The following is a 19,192-nucleotide window of genomic DNA, read 5'->3' as shown; positions in this document are numbered from 1 at the left end:
CCTTGACAACATATTAAGCTTCAATGCTCTGTTCAAAGTCAGGTTCTTATCCAGTTTTTTTTTCCCTGTCATATACATGTATTAGTTGAATAAATTCTTAGAAAATAATATAAATCTCATTTAACAATTTAAAATTTTAAGTTTAAGCGGTTTTTGAAAAGCGCAAACACAAGACAATAGTATAAGAGGGTGATCTTCAGCTTTTTAATCTGTACGAAAATATAGTTTTTTTTCTTTCACCTGTAGGTGTAAATCTTAAGCTGTAATAAAACCGTGATTCTATTGTTTTTCTTTCATGGTTTCAACTTGCAAAGCCACGACTAACGTACGAAATGTCTTGAGGACATGGATTCTTTATTTGCTTCTTTTTTTTTGTGACCTGCTTTGCAAGTATAGTTATCAGCATTATCGAGGATGCTGGTATTGTTCCTTCTCTTCTTACCTTGTCAGCTTGTAAGAGGATAGTGTTTTTTATTCTGTTCATATTCATAATTCCTTCTAGATCATGAAAAAACTACTTGGATCATTACTGACAACATATTGAACTAGTTGATAGCAGTGTTACAGGAACAGAGTCATTAGACAAAATCAACATTGACAACAGAATAGAGACTGCAATCACAAGGTAAAGCTTCGCAGTCTGCTCAACTCAAAGCAACTTAAAACACTATGAAAATCAGTTTGGTAGTACCTACACTGACAAAATAGAACACACTGCTTGTATAGTAGTGAGTACAAGTAGAATGACAGCAGCGATAAATGAAATGATGGACCATGGATTATTGAAGTAATGCTGTTTTAAGGTTGCCTGCCACTTGTGCCAAGGTTTTCTGCAGTATGCATTCAGCTCTTCAACCAGACCAGAAAAATGGAAATGGTCGACCATGACAAAAGTCTCTTTGACAAGGCTATGAAAAAGAGCAGACATCCCTTCATCATCCCAGAGCCAGTTCTCAACAATTCCATCTTTAACAAGTAATTCCACATCCTTAGCCGTGTTGACAAGGTGATTGATAATGATGACATAGTCATTTATGTAGTTCTTAGAACAATGGCATTGCTCAAATGCCAGCAGATTTCTGAATAACAGCTCTGTCGCACCGACTATTTCCAATCTGGGTATCTCCAAAATCCCATTCTTGAATTTTATGTCAAATAAGTTTTTGCTTGACCCCAGCTTGAACTTGACCCCAGCCTGATGGAGCTCTGTTGCACTGGGTATGCCCAGAGTTTTAAGTTTCTTCTTGGATTTCGACTGAGGAGGTTGATGGCAAATCCATAAAAAATCAACTAGATGTTGTACTTTAGGGGATTTGTTTTTCTGAGATTTCTCCTCCATTTCCTCCAAGTCCCACAAATCTTTTGAGAACTCATAGGCAAGCTTGGTGATTGAAAGCATTTGATTGCTGCCAGACGGCAAGGTTATTCTTGCAGGATCAAAAAGATCCTCCAGAATAAAGAAAGGAAGCTGATTTTCAAGTAACCACATATCTTTCCTTATATCTTGTATCGCCCATGGTTTATTATATACTCGATCATTTTCCTTTTCCTTTCGCATTGGTTTGAAATGATACCTCAACAAGACTTCAATGATGAAGGCAGCATCCACTAGAATCATTTTTATGAACTCATCACTGCTAAATTCTATGGTTTCCGCATAACAATCTCGTAGTTTTTTCTCATTTTTCTCTATGACTTTAAGATAATCCACCAGACTCAACTTTGTCCTTTGAAGAAAATCTTGAAGGTACCTCTTTTTATGCTCTTCCATCGGTCTTAGTTCTGGTTTGCCATGGTGCAGTGGCCCAATTGAGACCAGTTGAGGAGTGTAAGCCTTTTCGTTCAAATGATGCAGTCGCTTAGGAACTGTGTAGATGCAACACTTTGAGGACAGAACAGGCAAGCTGTCTAACTCCCCTCTCATTGAAGCTGCTAGTTCGTCGATATTGACCAAAGTATCATTGGTTATTTCTGCCATCAATTCACCTCACTGCTTCAACAATTTCCACACTTGTAATCGAAGCAGAGGACTATGACCACTGGCAACACAATGAACAAAACCTTCACTTGTAAATCTGCAGGTAAATTAAGAAAGAACAGCTAAATATTCCGTTATCTCTCGACATTAATGTTTACTCTTTCAGGGCCTGTAAGGAAAATCCAGTAAATTGACAAGGTGGGAGTAATAGTAAATAACAGTTATGCTGAGGGAAACTTTCTGCTGTTCATAACTATACTTTTTCCAGAACCATGAATGGTCAAGTCGAGTATCAGCACAAGGAAAAGAAAACATCTTGAAGGCATACATAACAAGATACAGATCTAATCTTCAAATATAAAGGAAAAGCCAAAGCACAATTATGCACACCAATCTTCCTACTTGCGTACCTGGAACTCGACTCAAGCCCTTGAGGAGGTAGCTAGCTCAATTTTCTACTAGATTTCTGCTAGTCAATGGCTCAATTTTCCAATTCTCAATGCATCATGAGAGAGAGCTCTACTTGACCTCGCAAGTCTTTCTTTATGCCCTATAGCTACTCGAATCGTCTTTCTTTATGCCAATTCTCACTGCATTGTGAGAGAGACCTCTACTTGACCTCGCAAGTCTTTCTTTATGCCCTATTGATTTTGCAACTCGAATCGTTTTTGGTGATTTTTTTTTAATTATTTTAATATAATAATATCAAAAATAATTTTAAAAAAATAAAAATATAAATTATATTCATATATTTTCAAGTAAATTGTTTTTTAAAAAATAACTATTATTATATTTTCAAACACCATTTTAAATCATAAATTCATTATTTTTTTATATTTTAGTGTAGAAATTACTTAGGTGATCAGCATATGTTATGGTTATTGTTTTAAATTAATTTTTTTGAAAAAAATAAAGATGCTAACTTTATAAATATGATTTTTAGTACTATAATTTTTTTATTAAATAAAAAAATATATTATTTATGTTTAATAAAATAAAGTTTTTTAAAAAATAATGGATAAATTGAAAATTTTTTGTTAAAGTTAATTAAATTTTAAAATAAAAAACTAATCATTATAATAAAAAATAAATATATATATATATCTAAATATTTAACCATAACTATTCTTTTTATTTTATATATTTTTATTTATTTTATTTTAAAAGTTATTTCTTGTTGGCACGAACAAATAATTTTTATTTTTATAAAATAAAAAAATAAATTATAATGATTTTTTCTAGCATTATATAATTAATATAAATTTAAAAGATATTTATTAGATTTAGAAGGTGTTTGAAAGTGTAGTAACCGTTATTTTTTAAAATGTTTTTTATTTAAAAATATATTAAAATAAAATTTTTTTATTTTTAAAAAATTATTTTTGATATGAGCACATCAAAAATAACAAAAAAATATTAATTTAAAATAAAAAATATTAAAAAAATTAATTTTTTTTAAAATATGTTTTTTTTAAAAAAAAAACAAAAACAGCAAATTTACCTCTGCTGCTGCAGGAGAGTTGAGATAGCAGAAATGGCGTTCGCTTTATTCAAATGCCTTAACGGCACTTGAAAGCTTAACATAGTGACCGGGTCCATCTCATGCCATCCAACTTCCTTCTGCCACGTCACTCTCTCGCCTCCTCCGCTCCCACTTTCTCCCCCCGTCGAAACAACAACTCTGCATTCACTTCCTCTTCAAAGAAAAAGAAGGCCAGCTTAAAATATTAGTAATAATTAAGTGAAATGGCCAGGAAAAATGAAAATTTTGATGACCCATTTGTTTAAAATTGAATTTTTTGTTAGCCCATTTGAGATTTTTCACTGTATGATAGATAATAAGATTGAAAAGGGTCATGGTGAAAGCGTGTGTTTGGTTACTGAAAAAAATGAAGGAGAAGGAATGTGGAGGAAAGTAGTTTGAGCGCGTTTATTTATTGGAAAGGAGGTTTTTTTTTTTTAAGTGAATTCTGGAAAAGTAAATTATTTTTTGATGTTTGGCAGTATAATAAAAAATAAGTTGGAAAATAATTTCCAGTGTTTGGTTATGTCATAGAAAATAAGCTGGAAAGTAACTTATTAATGTTTTATTTTTCTTAAATTTATTAAAATAATAAGAAACAAATCTTATAAATTAAAAAGTTGAATGAAAATGAAATTGAAAAAAAATATAATTTCATAAATTATCTCAAATAAAATAAATAATAATCAAAATAATAGAGATCAAATTTAAAAAATAAAAGAAAAAGAAATTAAAATAATAATAATTAACATTTTATAAATTATTTTAAATAAAATAAGTAACAATCAAAAGAATAAGGATCAAATTTGATACATAAAAAATTTCAATAAAAAAATGATAAGGAAAAAGTAAATAATAATTATAAAAATGAGGACCAAAGTTAATATAAAAAATAAATTTTAAGAGATGAAATTGAAAAATAAATATTCAAAAAACAAAATATATATAGCAATTAAAAGTTTGATGATCAAATTTGATATAATCAGTAAATAATATGATATTTTTAAATTTTTCACAATTTCAGGAAAGTGTTTTCCGTTCAAATTTTTCAGGAAAACACTTTTCTAGAAATCAAGCTAAATTTTTTTTTGATTGAAAAGTATTTTTTGTTGATCAAATTTTTTAATAGTAAATAAATTTTAAAAATTTTAAAAATAATTTTTTAAAAAATAAATTTTCGAGACAAACATAGCCTTAATAATTGGCAACCTCGGAGACTCGCTCGAGCTTTGAAAACTGGGCACTGCAAAAACAGTGTGCGTGTCATGACAGCAATGTTGTTTCAACAAACTACAAAATAAAGGGACATCTGTGAATATTTCTGGTTTCTAAATCTCTTCTTCTTTTGTTTTGCAGGTTAAAAGTCTAGCTGCGGAGCTTTGTCTTGATAGGGCTGTTGTTCTTGACTTGCTTCGTGACACTCCTCTAAATCTTGTTATGATGGGTGCCGCCTTGCCTGATGAACCTGCACCTACACTGGTGATGCTGGAAACTTTACCAATTGAAATTGTTCCTGAAGAAACTGGAAACGTGAATGTCACTGGGCTGAGGTGACCAATTCATGTTATGCAGGGCAGCTGGTTTGCTCGAAAGAGACTGAAGAAAGTCCATGCTGACACTCCCGAAAGAGTCTATAGAAGAACTAGGAGACCCACTGTAAGTCTAGTTTTCTCTACCTTCTCTCTTGTGAAAAAAGTTGTCTGAGTGGATATTGCATTTTTTGTGCTATGAAAAATGTGGAATTAATAGTTTAAGTTACATAAATTGCTAATCAATTTTAGTAAATGGCTTTTATAATCTATGTGATGTACATGTGAAAAATCTCATTACACAACCAAACAGAATTATGGTTTTCCAGAGAGTTTGGAGACGGTTTTAGCCTCCAATAAGGTTACATGATGTGCGTGTTGTCAATACTCAAACCTTTATCTTAATTGAGGATATCAATTATTATGAAACCTTGCTCTAAACTCTTTCTAGATTAGTTTCCTGCTTATATTTATGATCATTTCATGATTTAATGAACTACCTGGAGAAAAACAAGAGGATGAGGTATTTCTTGAGAAGCTGTATCGATATGGGGAAATTCTGGTTCCTTATACCGTTCGTGTATATAAACAACGCAGAATTCAATGCTTAGCAACATTGTACGTCACAAACCTGCCTCGGAAAAGAGTGTGGAATGGTTTGAAGATAAACGTGCTGAAGACAGTGTTCCTGAACATCGACGCCCATTTCAAAGGTCTGTTCCTGAAACTGTATCTTCAAGTTGAAAAACACTGTAAATTTGTAATGTATCTGGGAACGGCATGTGAGGGAAGATACTTAATGCATCAAGCTTTTGATCTTTTCCATGTTTTTTTCAAGCTCTTGCTCTTTTCCATATGTAATCCTTTCTGAAAACTTAAGATTCATGTGGTTATTATCATAGACAACACAAGCTGCTATGTGGTTTATGGAAATTTGACGTGCAAGTTTGACAGGCAGTTGCAAAGTTGCTGGTAAGTTTTCCAGATCCCAAGTTGACGAGTCTTAACATGTATTAGCAGGAATGGGGGCAATAAAACATGGAAAGAAAATCTCTACATAACATAAGCTTAGGAAGGCTGTAGAACATTTCTTGTTAGAAGATGAGAATCCTTTAAATCCTGTGTTGATGAGAAATTCTGTGTTTTTCATGGGTTTGCTGTGTAATTGGGCTGGTAACGATCTGTCTTTATTGCTAATAGTGGCACCTTCAAAGTATTGTAGCGATAGCACACAAATCAAGTCCTGCTACTTCCACACAATCAGCAGTGAAAGAGAGAGTTCTCTTCAATCTTGAGGTCCAGAAAAGCCTAAGAGAGTGCTACCAAGTCTCAGTTCTGAATGGTTAATGCAATAGAGCCGAACAAGCAAACCCAACAAAAAACCAGCCACGCCTGAACACGACCTGCCGTCAAACTCGTGTCATCCTCTTTCTCCACCACACCGAACACTCATTCCAACTATAAGCCATCGTCTTCTGTTTCTCATCCTTCCATTCAAGCACCACAATGGCTAGAGAAAATTAAAGTAGTAGATTTTACTTTCAATAGCGTGAGGGTGATGGCCTCTAATGACCAAGGGGAAGAAAGGAGAGGAAGAAGAAGAGGGAAGAAAGAGGAGAAAGAGGTAGGAAGGGGGGGAAGGAAAATCAAGTCATGGATATTTTTATATTTAAAATTGACATTGACTTCAGATTAATGTAATTTCTCTAAGTAGGAAAGAGTTACTAAGCTCAAAACATTAGAGATTATGATAAAATTTTAATTTTTTAATCATATGTAATATAAATTTTCAAATATAATTTAGAAAAATAAGATTATTGGTAGTTTATTAGGATATAATTTTGTGAGAGGTTATAAAGAAATTTAAAGAAATAACCTTTCAAAAAATAAAATTATTTCAGGTACTCAATGGTTGAACAAAATCTTTTACCCGATCCAACCACATAGCAGTGGTTTAGATACAAGTGAAGGTTATGGGTTAATGAGACGAAATACATCTCAAATACATCTCAAATCTAAGCTCTTTTTCGTATAGAACTTCAATGCACCAATGAATATCTACTTTCTCACCTAACCTTCCTATATGGGGAGAAAACTATCTACTGGATTTCTTATGCCAAATATAAGAACATCAAATCCTTTGGCTTCAACAAAATGAAAATACACAAAGAATACCAAATTTTGGCAGTTGTGTCAAGCTTTGATGAATTGTGTAGGAAAGTGGATTTTCCACTGTGGCTTGTCTTATATGCTTAGAAAATGTCCTCCAGTATTTGATTCGACAGAATTCAAGAATAGCTACAAAATTTCCCTCGACAATATCGTAGAGCTTATGCTGTTTCTAGTGAAAATTGTTCGGTCTCCATCTTTGTAAAACAATAGCTTCGGACAAGGGTGTTTTCAAACAAGATTTGTACTCTTTTTGTTAGTCGGCATGGAAAAATGCTTTCCCCTCCTTGGATCCCATCCTATGACCTATTTACTTGTAATTCTTAACTTCAAATTAATTTTCTCTGCCACCATCTGCTATATATGCTTAAGAGACAGCAACTATTCTCGTATCACAATCTCCCAATCCACATACAATAATAAGAGCAATCAAGAACTAAGGACATGGCAACTCTGCAAAGGTCGACAGCTTTTAGGAGGCAGGGCTCATCGGGAGTGGTATGGGAAGACAAATACTTCTTGAAAGAGGACAAGGTAGACTACAAGGAACTAAGGTCATGCCAGAGTGCGAGAGTTGTCAGCATGACAGATCCCGGCAAATCGAAGGCAGAACCCACTGCTTTCCCTCGCAGCTACTCAACTGCCCCCGTCAATCATTCTTTTGGAAAGCCTCTGGCCATCCCTAAATCCAAATCAGAAGAAAGAAAACTGTTTTCAAATCTACTTTTTAGCAACAAGTGATTAATTCCTTAGGAAGATCGATGGCTATGGAAGTTATGCACGTAGGTATTTGCATCTTTCATTTATTGATTTGTTGCTCGTTACATTTCTTTTAGTTTAGCAGCCATAGTAGTGGCATTCTCAAAATTGAGCCATGTCTCTTTCTCTCGCTTAGTAGAAGAGAAAGAGAGGATTAATACCTGCTGGCAACGATTGCAGTTACTTTATGTTTAATCTAATATAATATGGTTAAATATCGTTGCTGGAAGTTGGCATCTCTGTTGAAAGAGGAGACTGTCTAAACCCTCAAACAAAAATAAACTACTCCCAGCAAAACCCAGAAACATCATGATTCATATGCATGGGCTGATCAACCTAGAAGCCTGAAAGTGTGTGCACAGCGTTTCCCTTCAGAATATCGTTAATGCATTTAGACCAAACATATAAATCATTCGCTTTCAAGTTACTGCAATAATATGGCAATTCGTGGAGATGTCGAAAGAAGATTCTGCTTTACAGGTGATGGCCATGAATGATGGCATTAATCGTATCATACTTGCAAGATTTCTACTACGAAATCTTCTTAACTTCCATACAGTTTTCTTGCCCAAATATCCAAGCTGTGGACGATACAATGTACCTTCACCTTAATGATCATCACAAGCAAATCACAAGTTCATATAATTTTTTTCCCAAAAGCAGTCGAAAGAAGGCAGTAAGCATACAAAGTTTTATCAGGATATGAAGGGGTAAGAGAGTGGAGAATCACTGGGATGTGAAAACAAACAATTGTAAAAGCGAGCCTATATTACTTGGCTAGGGATGCAAAAATCAAGAGCATATACTCCTATTACTGTAGAAATAGACCATTCAAGACTGGGAAATAGCTAAAATTAGATGTTCATCGTAGCAGCAAGACATGTCATGGCAAACTTTCAAAGTCATTGTTTAAAGAAATATGGTTTAGATTCCACCTGAGAGGAGTTTAAATTGGATGAATTGTTCTGTTTTATGACGTATGAGATATTATAACATGATTTAATCCAAAAACAATTAGAAATGCTAAGCAGTCAGTCGCAGGTGATGGAACCCTGCTCGTCCAATGCGCACTCATGCACTGAGTGAGCACATTATATAGTCATAAAAATACTTAAAAAATTCGCTCAACTGTTCAAGTAAAAAAATAGAAAATTTAAAAGTCAAAGACAAGGCTCGTATTATTGGTATGGTAAGTCAACTCTTTAAAAAAAAACAAATCGTGATGTTTCGAGAGAAAAAAAAAACTTTTTGATGTTATTTAAAAAAAATGGGTTTTTCATTAAACCGGCCAAGACAAGATTCCAAGTGAAATATTTTTTTTTCTAGAGTAAAAAAAATGATGGTCTTAGTTGCTGGGTGCATTGGAATTTTTTGTTGGTCTCTTAATTATTAAAATATTATTTGGGAGTGTCTAAATATATTTTTTTTTATAGTAAAAATATAATTTTACTTCTAAAATTAACAAAACTTAAAGCTGCTAAACAAAAGCTTTTTTTACTCTTCATAAACTTTTAAACAATCAAAATACTTATTTACCTCTAGGATTAAAAAAATATTGGGTTATTGGGCAAAGGTTTTTTTTTGTTTTTTTCATTCTTTATATACAATAAAAATATGAATTTGACCTTAGAAAAAAAACAAGGTTTTACTTTCACACGAGTTTTTTTAGTAATTATCAGGGTCATGAGGATATTTTAATATTTTTACATTGACTTTTTAATTTTTTAATTAGAAAATTTGTTGGTGCGTGCTAGACACGCATCATTTAGATAATGCATTCAACGCCACTCGATGAACAAGCATGACCTTTTGTCATCTTTTTGAATGTGTCATCGTGTTTTTTTTCACATGGTGTTGCTTGTGACAACGTATGGTAGTTGGATTGTCGCTGATAGTCTTTTTTTTTACCTTCTTTTCTCTACTACTGGATAAAGTGTATGATTGTTCTCTTTATTTTTTGTTTATCAATTTCAACCCTCATTCTTTTGATTTCTTATTCTTTTTATAGAAGTTTTTTTTTTCAACTTAGTCTTTCAATTACAATTTTTCATATGTTTTATTTTCATTTCGGTCCTTATTCCTTTGTTTTTTTAATTTATTTTCTTGACTATTTTATTAAAGTTTTTTTTCTTTCAATTACATCCTTCAATCAAAGTTTATGTTGTTTATATATATATATATATATATATATATATATATATATATATATATATATAATTTGATTCTTATTCTTTTGATTTTTTTTTCTTTTTATTTTGTGTAATTGATTTTTTTTCCTGATCTCATATTCTGGCATTTGATTTGTTGAGGATTCGACTTCGTAAGATCTTATCATCCTGCATTAGTTTTTTTTTAAATATTGATTTTGTGATTATCTTCAATTTCTTTTCCGTAGATTTATCCTGAATTCATGAATTAAGGTCACGGGTTTTGCAATTTTTTTAATATAATTTTTTAAAAAAACTATTTGTGTTTGATTTTTCAAGATAGTATTCTAATTCATCTATAATTTTATATTTATATATACACACAAATGAACGTTATTTTTCAAAATAAAAAAATATTTATTTTTAAATAATTTTTATAATATATGTTCGGCCTTGTGTGATATATTTTTTGGGTGTAAGTTTATTCAATTAGTTTTATTTATTTTTATCCTTTAGGCTATAAGTTTTTTGGATGTGGGTTTATCTTATATTGATTTAAATAAACAAGTTTAATAAAAATAATCAAATAAATATCTTGTTCTACGTGATTGAATATATTGATGAATTTTATTTTTTTTTGGTATTCATCAATAAGCAATGCATTGTTCTCTCTAATTTAATTGTTTTCCCTCTTTTTAATTTTCTGCTTCCTAAATGTTTGTGTTGAAGAGGAATACTGGAATATTGCTAGCTTGGTAGGCGTCTGTTTAGTACTGTGGTGACTTTTGATGGCTACGAGAAAAATAAGGTTTTAAAAAAAAGCATTCATGGAGAAAAGGAAAAAAAAAATTGATTAATAATAATAATAATCAATTTACTTTCGGACCTAAAGCATATTTTTGTTGCCTTTTCAGAGTCAATGGTCCGACCACAATTTTATCAGCACAAGCTTTTCCGTTGCTATACTTTTTTGTAATTTTTTCCGAGGCAAGAGCAACCCTTGTCACAATAGTCAATAATATCAGCACACGGGAACCGCAAATAGAGATGCCAATTTCACTTTAGACCATACTGAATTCTTGTATAAATTAAAGAATTAGGTCTCGAGTTGGATATAAATATTAGTATACTTGGTCTAAACTTGAATCCCTAAACTTGACTCACGAACCTGAACCTCACTTGAACTTGATAACCTTGAAGTTTTAAAAAAATACATATATATCAAGCTAACCATGTATTAGATAGTTGAATATTTTTACTAGAGGTGATTATTTTCGATGTGATTCAGTTTTTATAAAAAAATAACCAGATTGAAATTAAAAAAAAACGAAACCGGTTTGAACCGACTGGTTTTGGTTTGGTTCGGTTTTTTAGGACAAAAACTGGTTCAAATCGGTTTGGCTAGGTTTTTTTGATTTGGCTTGGTTTTGGCTCGATTTTTTGCCGGTTTGGCTCGGTTTTTTTTTGTTTTTTTCGGTTTGGGTTCGGTTTTTTCTGCCGGTTTTTTTAAAATTTTAATCGGTTATTTCGGTTATTTTTTTCCGATTTTCTCGGTTTTTTTGTGTTTTTGGTCACCCTAATTCTCATGTTTGTTTACTGTTAAAAAAGAGTTAATCAATAAAAAACAATTTCCAAACAAATAAAAACTTGACTTGGTTTTTCAGGAAAGTGTTTTTCTTTTATTTTTAGCAGAATACGCTTTCTAGAAGTTGCAAAGAATTCAAAAATATCATGTTATTTGCTAATTATATCAAATTTGATTCTTAACCTTTTAATTGTTGTATATCTTTTTTTGAATCTTTTTTTTTTTTCAATTAAGTTCATAAGAATTTATCTTTTATATCAACTTTGGTCATCACTCTTTTTATTATTATTTTTCAATTAAAATTTTTCTATCTATCAAAATTGATCTCTTATTCTTTTAATTGCTATTTATTTTATTTGAGATAAATTATAAAATTATTTTAATTTCAGCCTCGAATTTTTTCATGTATCAATTTTGATCCTCGTTCTCTTAATAAACTTGAAAATTAAAAACATTAGTAAGTTATTTTCAACTTATTTTTCATGACATAATGAAATACTAGAAAGTATTTTTTAATTTATTTTTTATAATACCGTCAAACATCAATAAATAATTCACTTCTTAATAATCTAATAGTTGAATTACAGGGTATTTGACAAGAAGGTATACATCCGTCCAGGAGTAGAGCTATATACTTCTTTCTCCATGGAAAAGAATCCATAGAAGTAGTGCACCATCTCTCTATTGAGCCAGCTATTTGTCATCCTTGTAATTATATTGTTCAGGATACTCAGGGCCTTGTTTAATGGCTGCCATGCTAAATTCTTACACTCTATTGGAATAATTTTAGATGGTAACTATTTTGCCAACTCGTCACTTCTCCTCATCATCATTGTCATCGAGAGCAGTTGATTATTAATTTCTAACAATAATCACAATCGACGTGCATTGGAGGAAAAATAAAATAAAATTTCACGAAAAAATATCAAATTCAAAACAACTTTTCTTTCGAAATTGTGAAGCCATTAAATTGCAAAAATAGTACATGTCAGCGTGCCATAGACCCAGTTGAAAAAAAAACGGTACAATTTAAATAGTTAATAAGAGAATATTAAATTGACCAACGTAAACCAAAAAAAAAATTGAAAACCAAACTAGAACGGTTACTAGAACAAAGCTAAAGTTCTAGCGAATCAAATGTAAAATAATAATAATAATAATAATAATGTGAGCCAATATGAGCAATCATGTCAAAAATACAAGACATATCATGAAATTAAGATAAATTAAAAGAAAAAAGTGTATAATATTAAATAAATCCAATGTAAAATGATGAAATTAAAAAAATCTAACAAACTAATCAAGTCAACCAAACTCTTCGACTTATATCATGTGAATGAGATAATCTAATAGAAAACAAACCAAAAAACATTGTGAAGCTCAATTATAAAAAAAGAACTTAAGAATAATAAAATTATAAAAAGTATCTCAAATAAAATAAATGACAATTAAAAAATAGAGATCAAAATTGATATATGAAAAATTAAAGAGGGTAAAATAAAAAGAAATCTGATTTTACAAATAATTTAAAATAAAACAAATAGTAATTAAAAAAACAAAAACTAAATCTAAAGGAAAAACAAATTGAAAGGTAAAATTTTAAAAGGTCACATGTAAAAATAAAAAAAAAGATAGAGAAAATAATGTGAAAAAAAGTCATCGGTTAACTAGATGCTCTATGGACACAAGCGCCACTGCATTATGGATGAGTCACTGAAACGATTCAAACACTGTTATGTAAAGCGGCGTTTAGCAACAAGATGATGTTGTACAGCTGCCCACTTGTTGGCGGGTGCAATGCGTATGTCAATAATTTTTTAAAATAATATTTATTGTTTATTAAAATAAAATAAAAACCTCCAAGTCAATTTTATAATAACTAAAAAACCACAATGAAATGATAAAAAAAAAAACTTATGCGAGATAGTTTAGTAACCTTTGACTTTAAGGGTAATTTAATTATTTGAATATGCTAAAAAATTAAAAAGATGAAAAAACCCCTGAATATAAGCTTGATATTTTTTTATTTTAAGGGTATTTAAATAATTTTATCATGAAAAAAATACAAAAAAACTAACTTACCCGGTATAATTTGACAATGATTGTTGAATCTTGATATAAAAAAATCATGTTACCTCTAGTTCAAAATTTGTGTCATTGAAAAGCAACTTCGTTTTTATATTTGAATGAATAATAAATTAAGTCTGGGCACACGGTAATTTTATTGAGAGTTTTAGTTTTTTTTGTGATTGTAATGGACGTCGTCTTTTCTTAATTTTATCTTATTAGAGAATTAAATGCTCAAAAAAATTTTTAAAATTAATATAAGTGTTCGGGTTAGTTTGTGTATATTTCGACTAATCTTACGGGCATGAAGTTAACAATCATGTAAGTCTCCAATGATTATCTTTTCTTAATTTTATCTTATTAGAGAACCAAATACTCAAATTATAATTATTATTTTTTTATTAACATGAATATCAGGACTTGAACATGAAATTATAAGAAAAGCAAATTCTTTGATATCAAGCTCTTACCACTAACTATTTCCTAGATGTTTCTCAAATTTTAATTCTTAATTTGACCTCTGCTAACTATATTTTTAAACTAATCAAGTGTTCTTATAGTTTTTGTAGGGTTAAATCCCTTATTCAAATAATGTTGATTATAAAAAAACATTATTTTATTCATTAACAATATTTTAAACTAATCAAGTCTTTTTACTGTTTTTGTAGGGTTACATACTTACATCCATTATTCAACGAATTTTTTTAAAAAAAAAACATAATTTTATTCAACAAAAAATGAAAATGCAAACCATAATAAAAAAATATAAGAAATTAATTTTTAAGTAGTCATGAGACTTTCACATACAACAATTCCCTTATAAAAACCATATAAAAACAAATGAAAAAAATTCAAATAAAACATAATTTGAAAAATAAACAAATCTAATAGTAACGAATTAAATTTTAAATAAATTAAAATTTTAAAAAACTGCATATGCATATCATATAAAATATAAAGCTATACTAATACCAACCTTTCTTTTATAACGGAAAAAAATAAAGGAATAAAGAAAACTTATTTTATCTTATTAAAAACATAATTTAACTTATTAATTTAGTTAAAATTAAGTATTTGAGAGTATAATAACAATTATTTTTAAGATATTTTTTATTTAAAAATATATCATATCCAAAGAACAACCTCTAATCAACTTTCACGGCTATGAAATAAATCAAAAATAAGTGGTCAGTTTCCAATGGATTGGAGATTTGGAATTTTGATGGAACCCTAATTTTAAGATGGATATCACGTGATTGTCACAAGTGGTCATATCCAAATATCGAACACAGATAGTCTCCTCTTCATCGGGGCATTGGCATTGGTCAAATTATCAACACTCAAATAAAACTCTTGTTTTTTTACAGAAACCAAGAAACACCACTAGGTCCCAATTTCCTCTTCCAACTTCCATCCCAACCATCCGATCAAAACCAATCCAACACTCCACATTCCTCCACGATTGTACCCTACAATCCTTTGATTCACCTAACTCGTCATGGCTCATATGCTTCCACGATTTCTATGTTTCCATCGACCGATTAAAATTAAATCTAATGGCTCTAAATCACTCCGTGCACTTTCTCTGCACAATTTACTACATATTGCATTAATATCCCGCTCTTTTTTCTCTCTCTAAAAGCCATAGTTTTTTTTTTGTTTCTATCTGATTTTCAAAGGAAAAAAAAAATGCAAGAACAAACAACTAGTTCAATTCCTGCTAATTCTCTGCCGTCTAGCAGTGAGCGATCTTCAAGTTCTGCTCCTCAACTTGAAGTCAAAGAAGGTCTTATCTCTCTCTCTCTTGTTAATATTATTTTGACTTTAAAATGGAAATAAAGTAGTTTCTTTATTCAATTTCTTTAATTTTTCAATATTTGATTGTTTTTCTTCTTTATTTCAATTGAAGTTTCAGACTTCCCATCTGGGTTTTTTGAAATAAAAGCTTTTCTATTACAGGTAGAGCATACTTGTACAAAGTTATAATCTTTATTCATTTATTTATTTCTTCAGGATCTTCAAGTATCTCAAAAGTTGCCAATCTGGGTTCTGTAGAGTCATTGATTTTCTCAACTGGGTCTCCAATCTTACTTCAATTTTCTTAGTAGAATCTCTTAAAATTCAAACTTCATGTTTTCATATTACATTGTTTGTGTTTAGATTTTTGAATTTATTGTGTTTTTCTTTGTTGATTTTAGGTATGGAGAGTGATGAGGAAATTAGAAGAGTTCCAGAGATGAGCGGCGAGCCGGCCGGGACATCAGCCTCCGGTAGAGAGACCGGTTCAAACGCCGGTCCAGACCGGGTGCAGCCAGCAGGAGAGGGCCAAAGTCAGAGAAAGAGAGGAAGGAGCCCAGCTGACAAAGAAAACAAAAGGCTGAAGAGGTAATGTTCTGGTTTTACTCTTTTACCCTTTCTTGCCGTTTGAAGTGGAGCCCTGAGGCGTTTATGATGGCGATTTGTCGATAATTAGTGTTTTTGGTGGGTTGTTATTGGGAATTCTCAGGTTGCTGAGGAATAGAGTGTCAGCACAGCAAGCAAGGGAGAGGAAGAAGGCTTACTTGACTGAGTTGGAAACAAGAGTTAAAGATTTGGAAAAGAAGAATTCTGAGCTTGAAGAGAGGCTTTCTACTTTGCAGAATGAGAATCAAATGCTTAGACAAGTATGTTTACATAATCCCATCATTATATCGTTCTTGTCTTGTTCCAATAACTGTTCATCACTAGGGAATACTAGGATATTATGAGTTAGAAATTGAAAAAAAAAATCATTAGGGCATTATTACCTAGTATTAGAAAGCAGATTATGCTCATAATGAACATGCATGGTTGATGATTGCCTAATTGTAGTTATAAAGTATAAGTTTTTATGTGTATAGCCAATTGATTGAGGCATATATGATAATAAGACACATGATCTTGACATCTTGTTGTGTATTTAAGAGAAGAAATTGAAAATGAAAGGCGTTACATCAAGGATTAAGAAAGAAAAGAAGTTCATGAACTTATAATTATTGGGGTGTATGGGTTAGCCCACATGAGGCATATGACCAAAAATAAATATATAGATTCTCTAACAAAGAGAATATATCATCCCACTTGGTCTTGTCCAATTGCCATCAATGTATAGCATGTGCATCTGAATGTCATCTCTGTCAATTATTAGCCATCTGGATTTTTTTTCCCTTTTCAACTACCCCTTTAAGAAGACCTAGTTGGTGATAGTTTATGGCGGTGGGCCAATCGTGAGGAGGGCTCCATCATTTCAGGCTGTAAAATTTCAATAGGGCTGGATTTGGCAACCAAACACTATATGAATTTTTCATAATGGCCCTGTTTTCGGAACCCATTTAACAGGTGCATGACTTGTCCCGTGGACTTCCAGAAACCATATTGCATGGTCTGGTCTCTTATGTGCAGGATTTGAAGCTAAATTCTTTCTAATTAACTGCACTGAAATCTATTAATGTTTTTTGTTCATTGGTCATAAAATGATTTGACACTGTTGCAGATATTGAAGAACACAACAGCGAGCAGGAAAGGAGGCAGCAGCGGTACTAATGCAGATGGGTCTTAGTGAGGGATGGTAATGTACAAGAGGAGTGCTTAGCAGAGAGATACTTTCAGATAATATTATCCCCTTGTTGATTATCATGCATGGAAGTAGTGTGGCTATAGGACCATGGCAATTTTGCCCCTTAGTGCTATTTTTCCCCTCAAAGCTTGCACCATGGCAAATTCATTAATTTTAGATCTACAGTGGGATGTGCGCAGTGTGATGCAGATGGTGCATGCCCTAGATAACAAGGATGTATTATTTCAGCAGTCTGACCATGTTTTTCATACGCTGAAAGTATATGAAAATGCTTTGGGGCAGCAGGTGAATTTGGGAAAACAGAGGTTACATTTAGCCAAAATGAAACCATTTGATTTTACTCTTATGTCTTCAGCACTCTGTGTCAGCATGCGGCATCCTCCACTGGCGGGATGCGTCAAGATGTATTCAGATTTGGCCACCTTGAGACGTGGTAGTATTGAACTGGGTGCTTTGATGTGTAATAATACGGGAGAAATCATGTGAGTTATTGTAGAGGTCCTGAAGATGAATGTTCTGGTTGATATTGGGGAAGCTTCGGGTGCTCTCCAATGGTGTCACACCAGCTTTTGATATTGGATATGTCAAGAGTTCAAGCTCGTTCTTTGTTATATCGGTTTGGTTTATTATTGTTCTATTAAAAAAAAAACTTTTAATTATTATTATTAAGAATGTGTTTATAGTTATTTTTAAAGTGTTTTTTTATAATAAATATATTAAAATAATATATTTTTTAAATATAATCTAAAATAATAAATAATAAATTTTAACAAACTTTTGTTTGGGTCCATTTCCAAATGGGGGGCTAAGTATAAACGCATGGGGAAAACATTATTTTCCAATAGCTTTTGTTTATCTTTTTTTTCATTTTGATCTCTTTTTTACCTTTGATTATTGTTTTTTTTAATTTAATATTTATATGATGTGTTTACATTGATTTTAATTTATATTCTATATGGTTATTTTGTTATAAAAAAATATTTCAATATTGAGTTGATATTAGAAAAGCATTGTAGTATGGTCTAATTTTTAAAACTATTAGTTAAATAAAAAATAATTTTGGATAAAAACTAGGTTATTAATCTTTATGGAATTAATAACTCGGTTTAGATAACCTTAGTTGTTTTTTTCTGCGGGTTTAGCAAAGTATTTTTTTTAATTAAATTTGATTATGTGATTATTATTTTTTTATTATATAATTAAAAAAATAATTTCAGAAAAAAACATGTTATTGATTTTTAGAAATTTCATGGGCCTCTTGATAGGTTTGATAAGTTTAACTTTTTTTAAAAAACTATTTTTTTTATATTGAGTTTATTGAAAGTTGAGTTCCATAATTTGTTTTATTTTGTTTTTTATGATATTATTATGATTTTAAAAACTGGTCTTAGTATTGGTTTGATGCTCGATTTTGTAATTGTGTATTTTTGTTATCATATGGTTAAATAAACATTAGTTTGGAAAAAAAATAAAGTTACTAATCCCAATAAAGTTCATAACATGGTTTGTGGGTTTGAATTGTTGACCTGAGTTACTTGATTTACGGGTTTAACAGGTTTATCCATCAAATCTAATATGTTTTTTTTTTTAGTTTTTTATCCTTAATTTTTCTACTTGTTTTTTCATTTATTTCACTCTTTTCGATATTTGATTGGTTGAAAAATAAAATTCATGGTTTATTTTTTTTCTATTTTCTATAGGGTTTTCACAATTTCAAACAAATATTTCTTTTAGGGTTGATACTTGATTTTGCAAGCATCTAATTTTATCATAAAATTTAAAAATAAATAATTTACAAAAACAACAAAGTTATTAAACTCATTGAAGTACATGATCCAGGT

The 19,192-nt window shown here is 30.8% G+C and overlaps 2 protein-coding genes across 6 annotated transcripts; one reads left to right on the top strand and one right to left on the bottom strand.

Annotated features, from left to right (window-relative positions):
* Positions 1-561: 561 nt before the first annotated feature.
* On the bottom strand, positions 562-2,595 carry LOC133673789 (UPF0481 protein At3g47200-like). 2 transcript variants are annotated; one of them, XM_062094681.1, is made up of 2 exons: positions 2,389-2,595; positions 562-2,075 (listed from the first exon to the last, which is right to left on the bottom strand). In XM_062094681.1, exon 2 carries the CDS (start codon positions 1,976-1,978, stop codon positions 692-694), a length of 1,287 nt encoding a protein of 428 aa, XP_061950665.1. In that variant the 5' UTR covers positions 1,979-2,075; positions 2,389-2,595; the 3' UTR covers positions 562-691. The 2 variants fall into 2 exon arrangements, with proteins under 2 accessions (XP_061950665.1, XP_061950666.1); XM_062094682.1 differs by having other exon boundaries at positions 562-2,039.
* Positions 2,596-15,379: 12,784 nt separating this feature from the next.
* LOC133674366 (transcription factor HY5-like) lies at positions 15,380-18,045 on the top strand. 4 transcript variants are annotated; one of them, XM_062095426.1, is made up of 5 exons: positions 15,388-15,542; positions 15,770-15,833; positions 15,955-16,141; positions 16,263-16,419; positions 17,268-18,045. In XM_062095426.1, the coding sequence occupies exons 3-5, from the start codon at positions 15,957-15,959 to the stop codon at positions 17,331-17,333; spliced, it is 408 nt and encodes a 135-aa protein (XP_061951410.1). In that variant the 5' UTR covers positions 15,388-15,542; positions 15,770-15,833; positions 15,955-15,956; the 3' UTR covers positions 17,334-18,045. The 4 variants fall into 4 exon arrangements, with proteins under 4 accessions (XP_061951408.1, XP_061951410.1, XP_061951411.1 ...); XM_062095427.1 differs by having other exon boundaries at positions 15,770-15,860; XM_062095424.1 differs by lacking the exon at positions 15,770-15,833 and having other exon boundaries at positions 15,380-15,542.
* Positions 18,046-19,192: the final 1,147 nt, after the last annotated feature.

The sequence above is a fragment of the Populus nigra genome, chromosome 15, assembly GCF_951802175.1.
Source record: "Populus nigra chromosome 15, ddPopNigr1.1, whole genome shotgun sequence".
Taxonomy (NCBI): Eukaryota; Viridiplantae; Streptophyta; class Magnoliopsida; order Malpighiales; family Salicaceae; genus Populus; species Populus nigra.
Note: the sequence above shows the minus strand (reverse complement) of the source record. Positions and strands in the feature narration are given on the sequence as shown.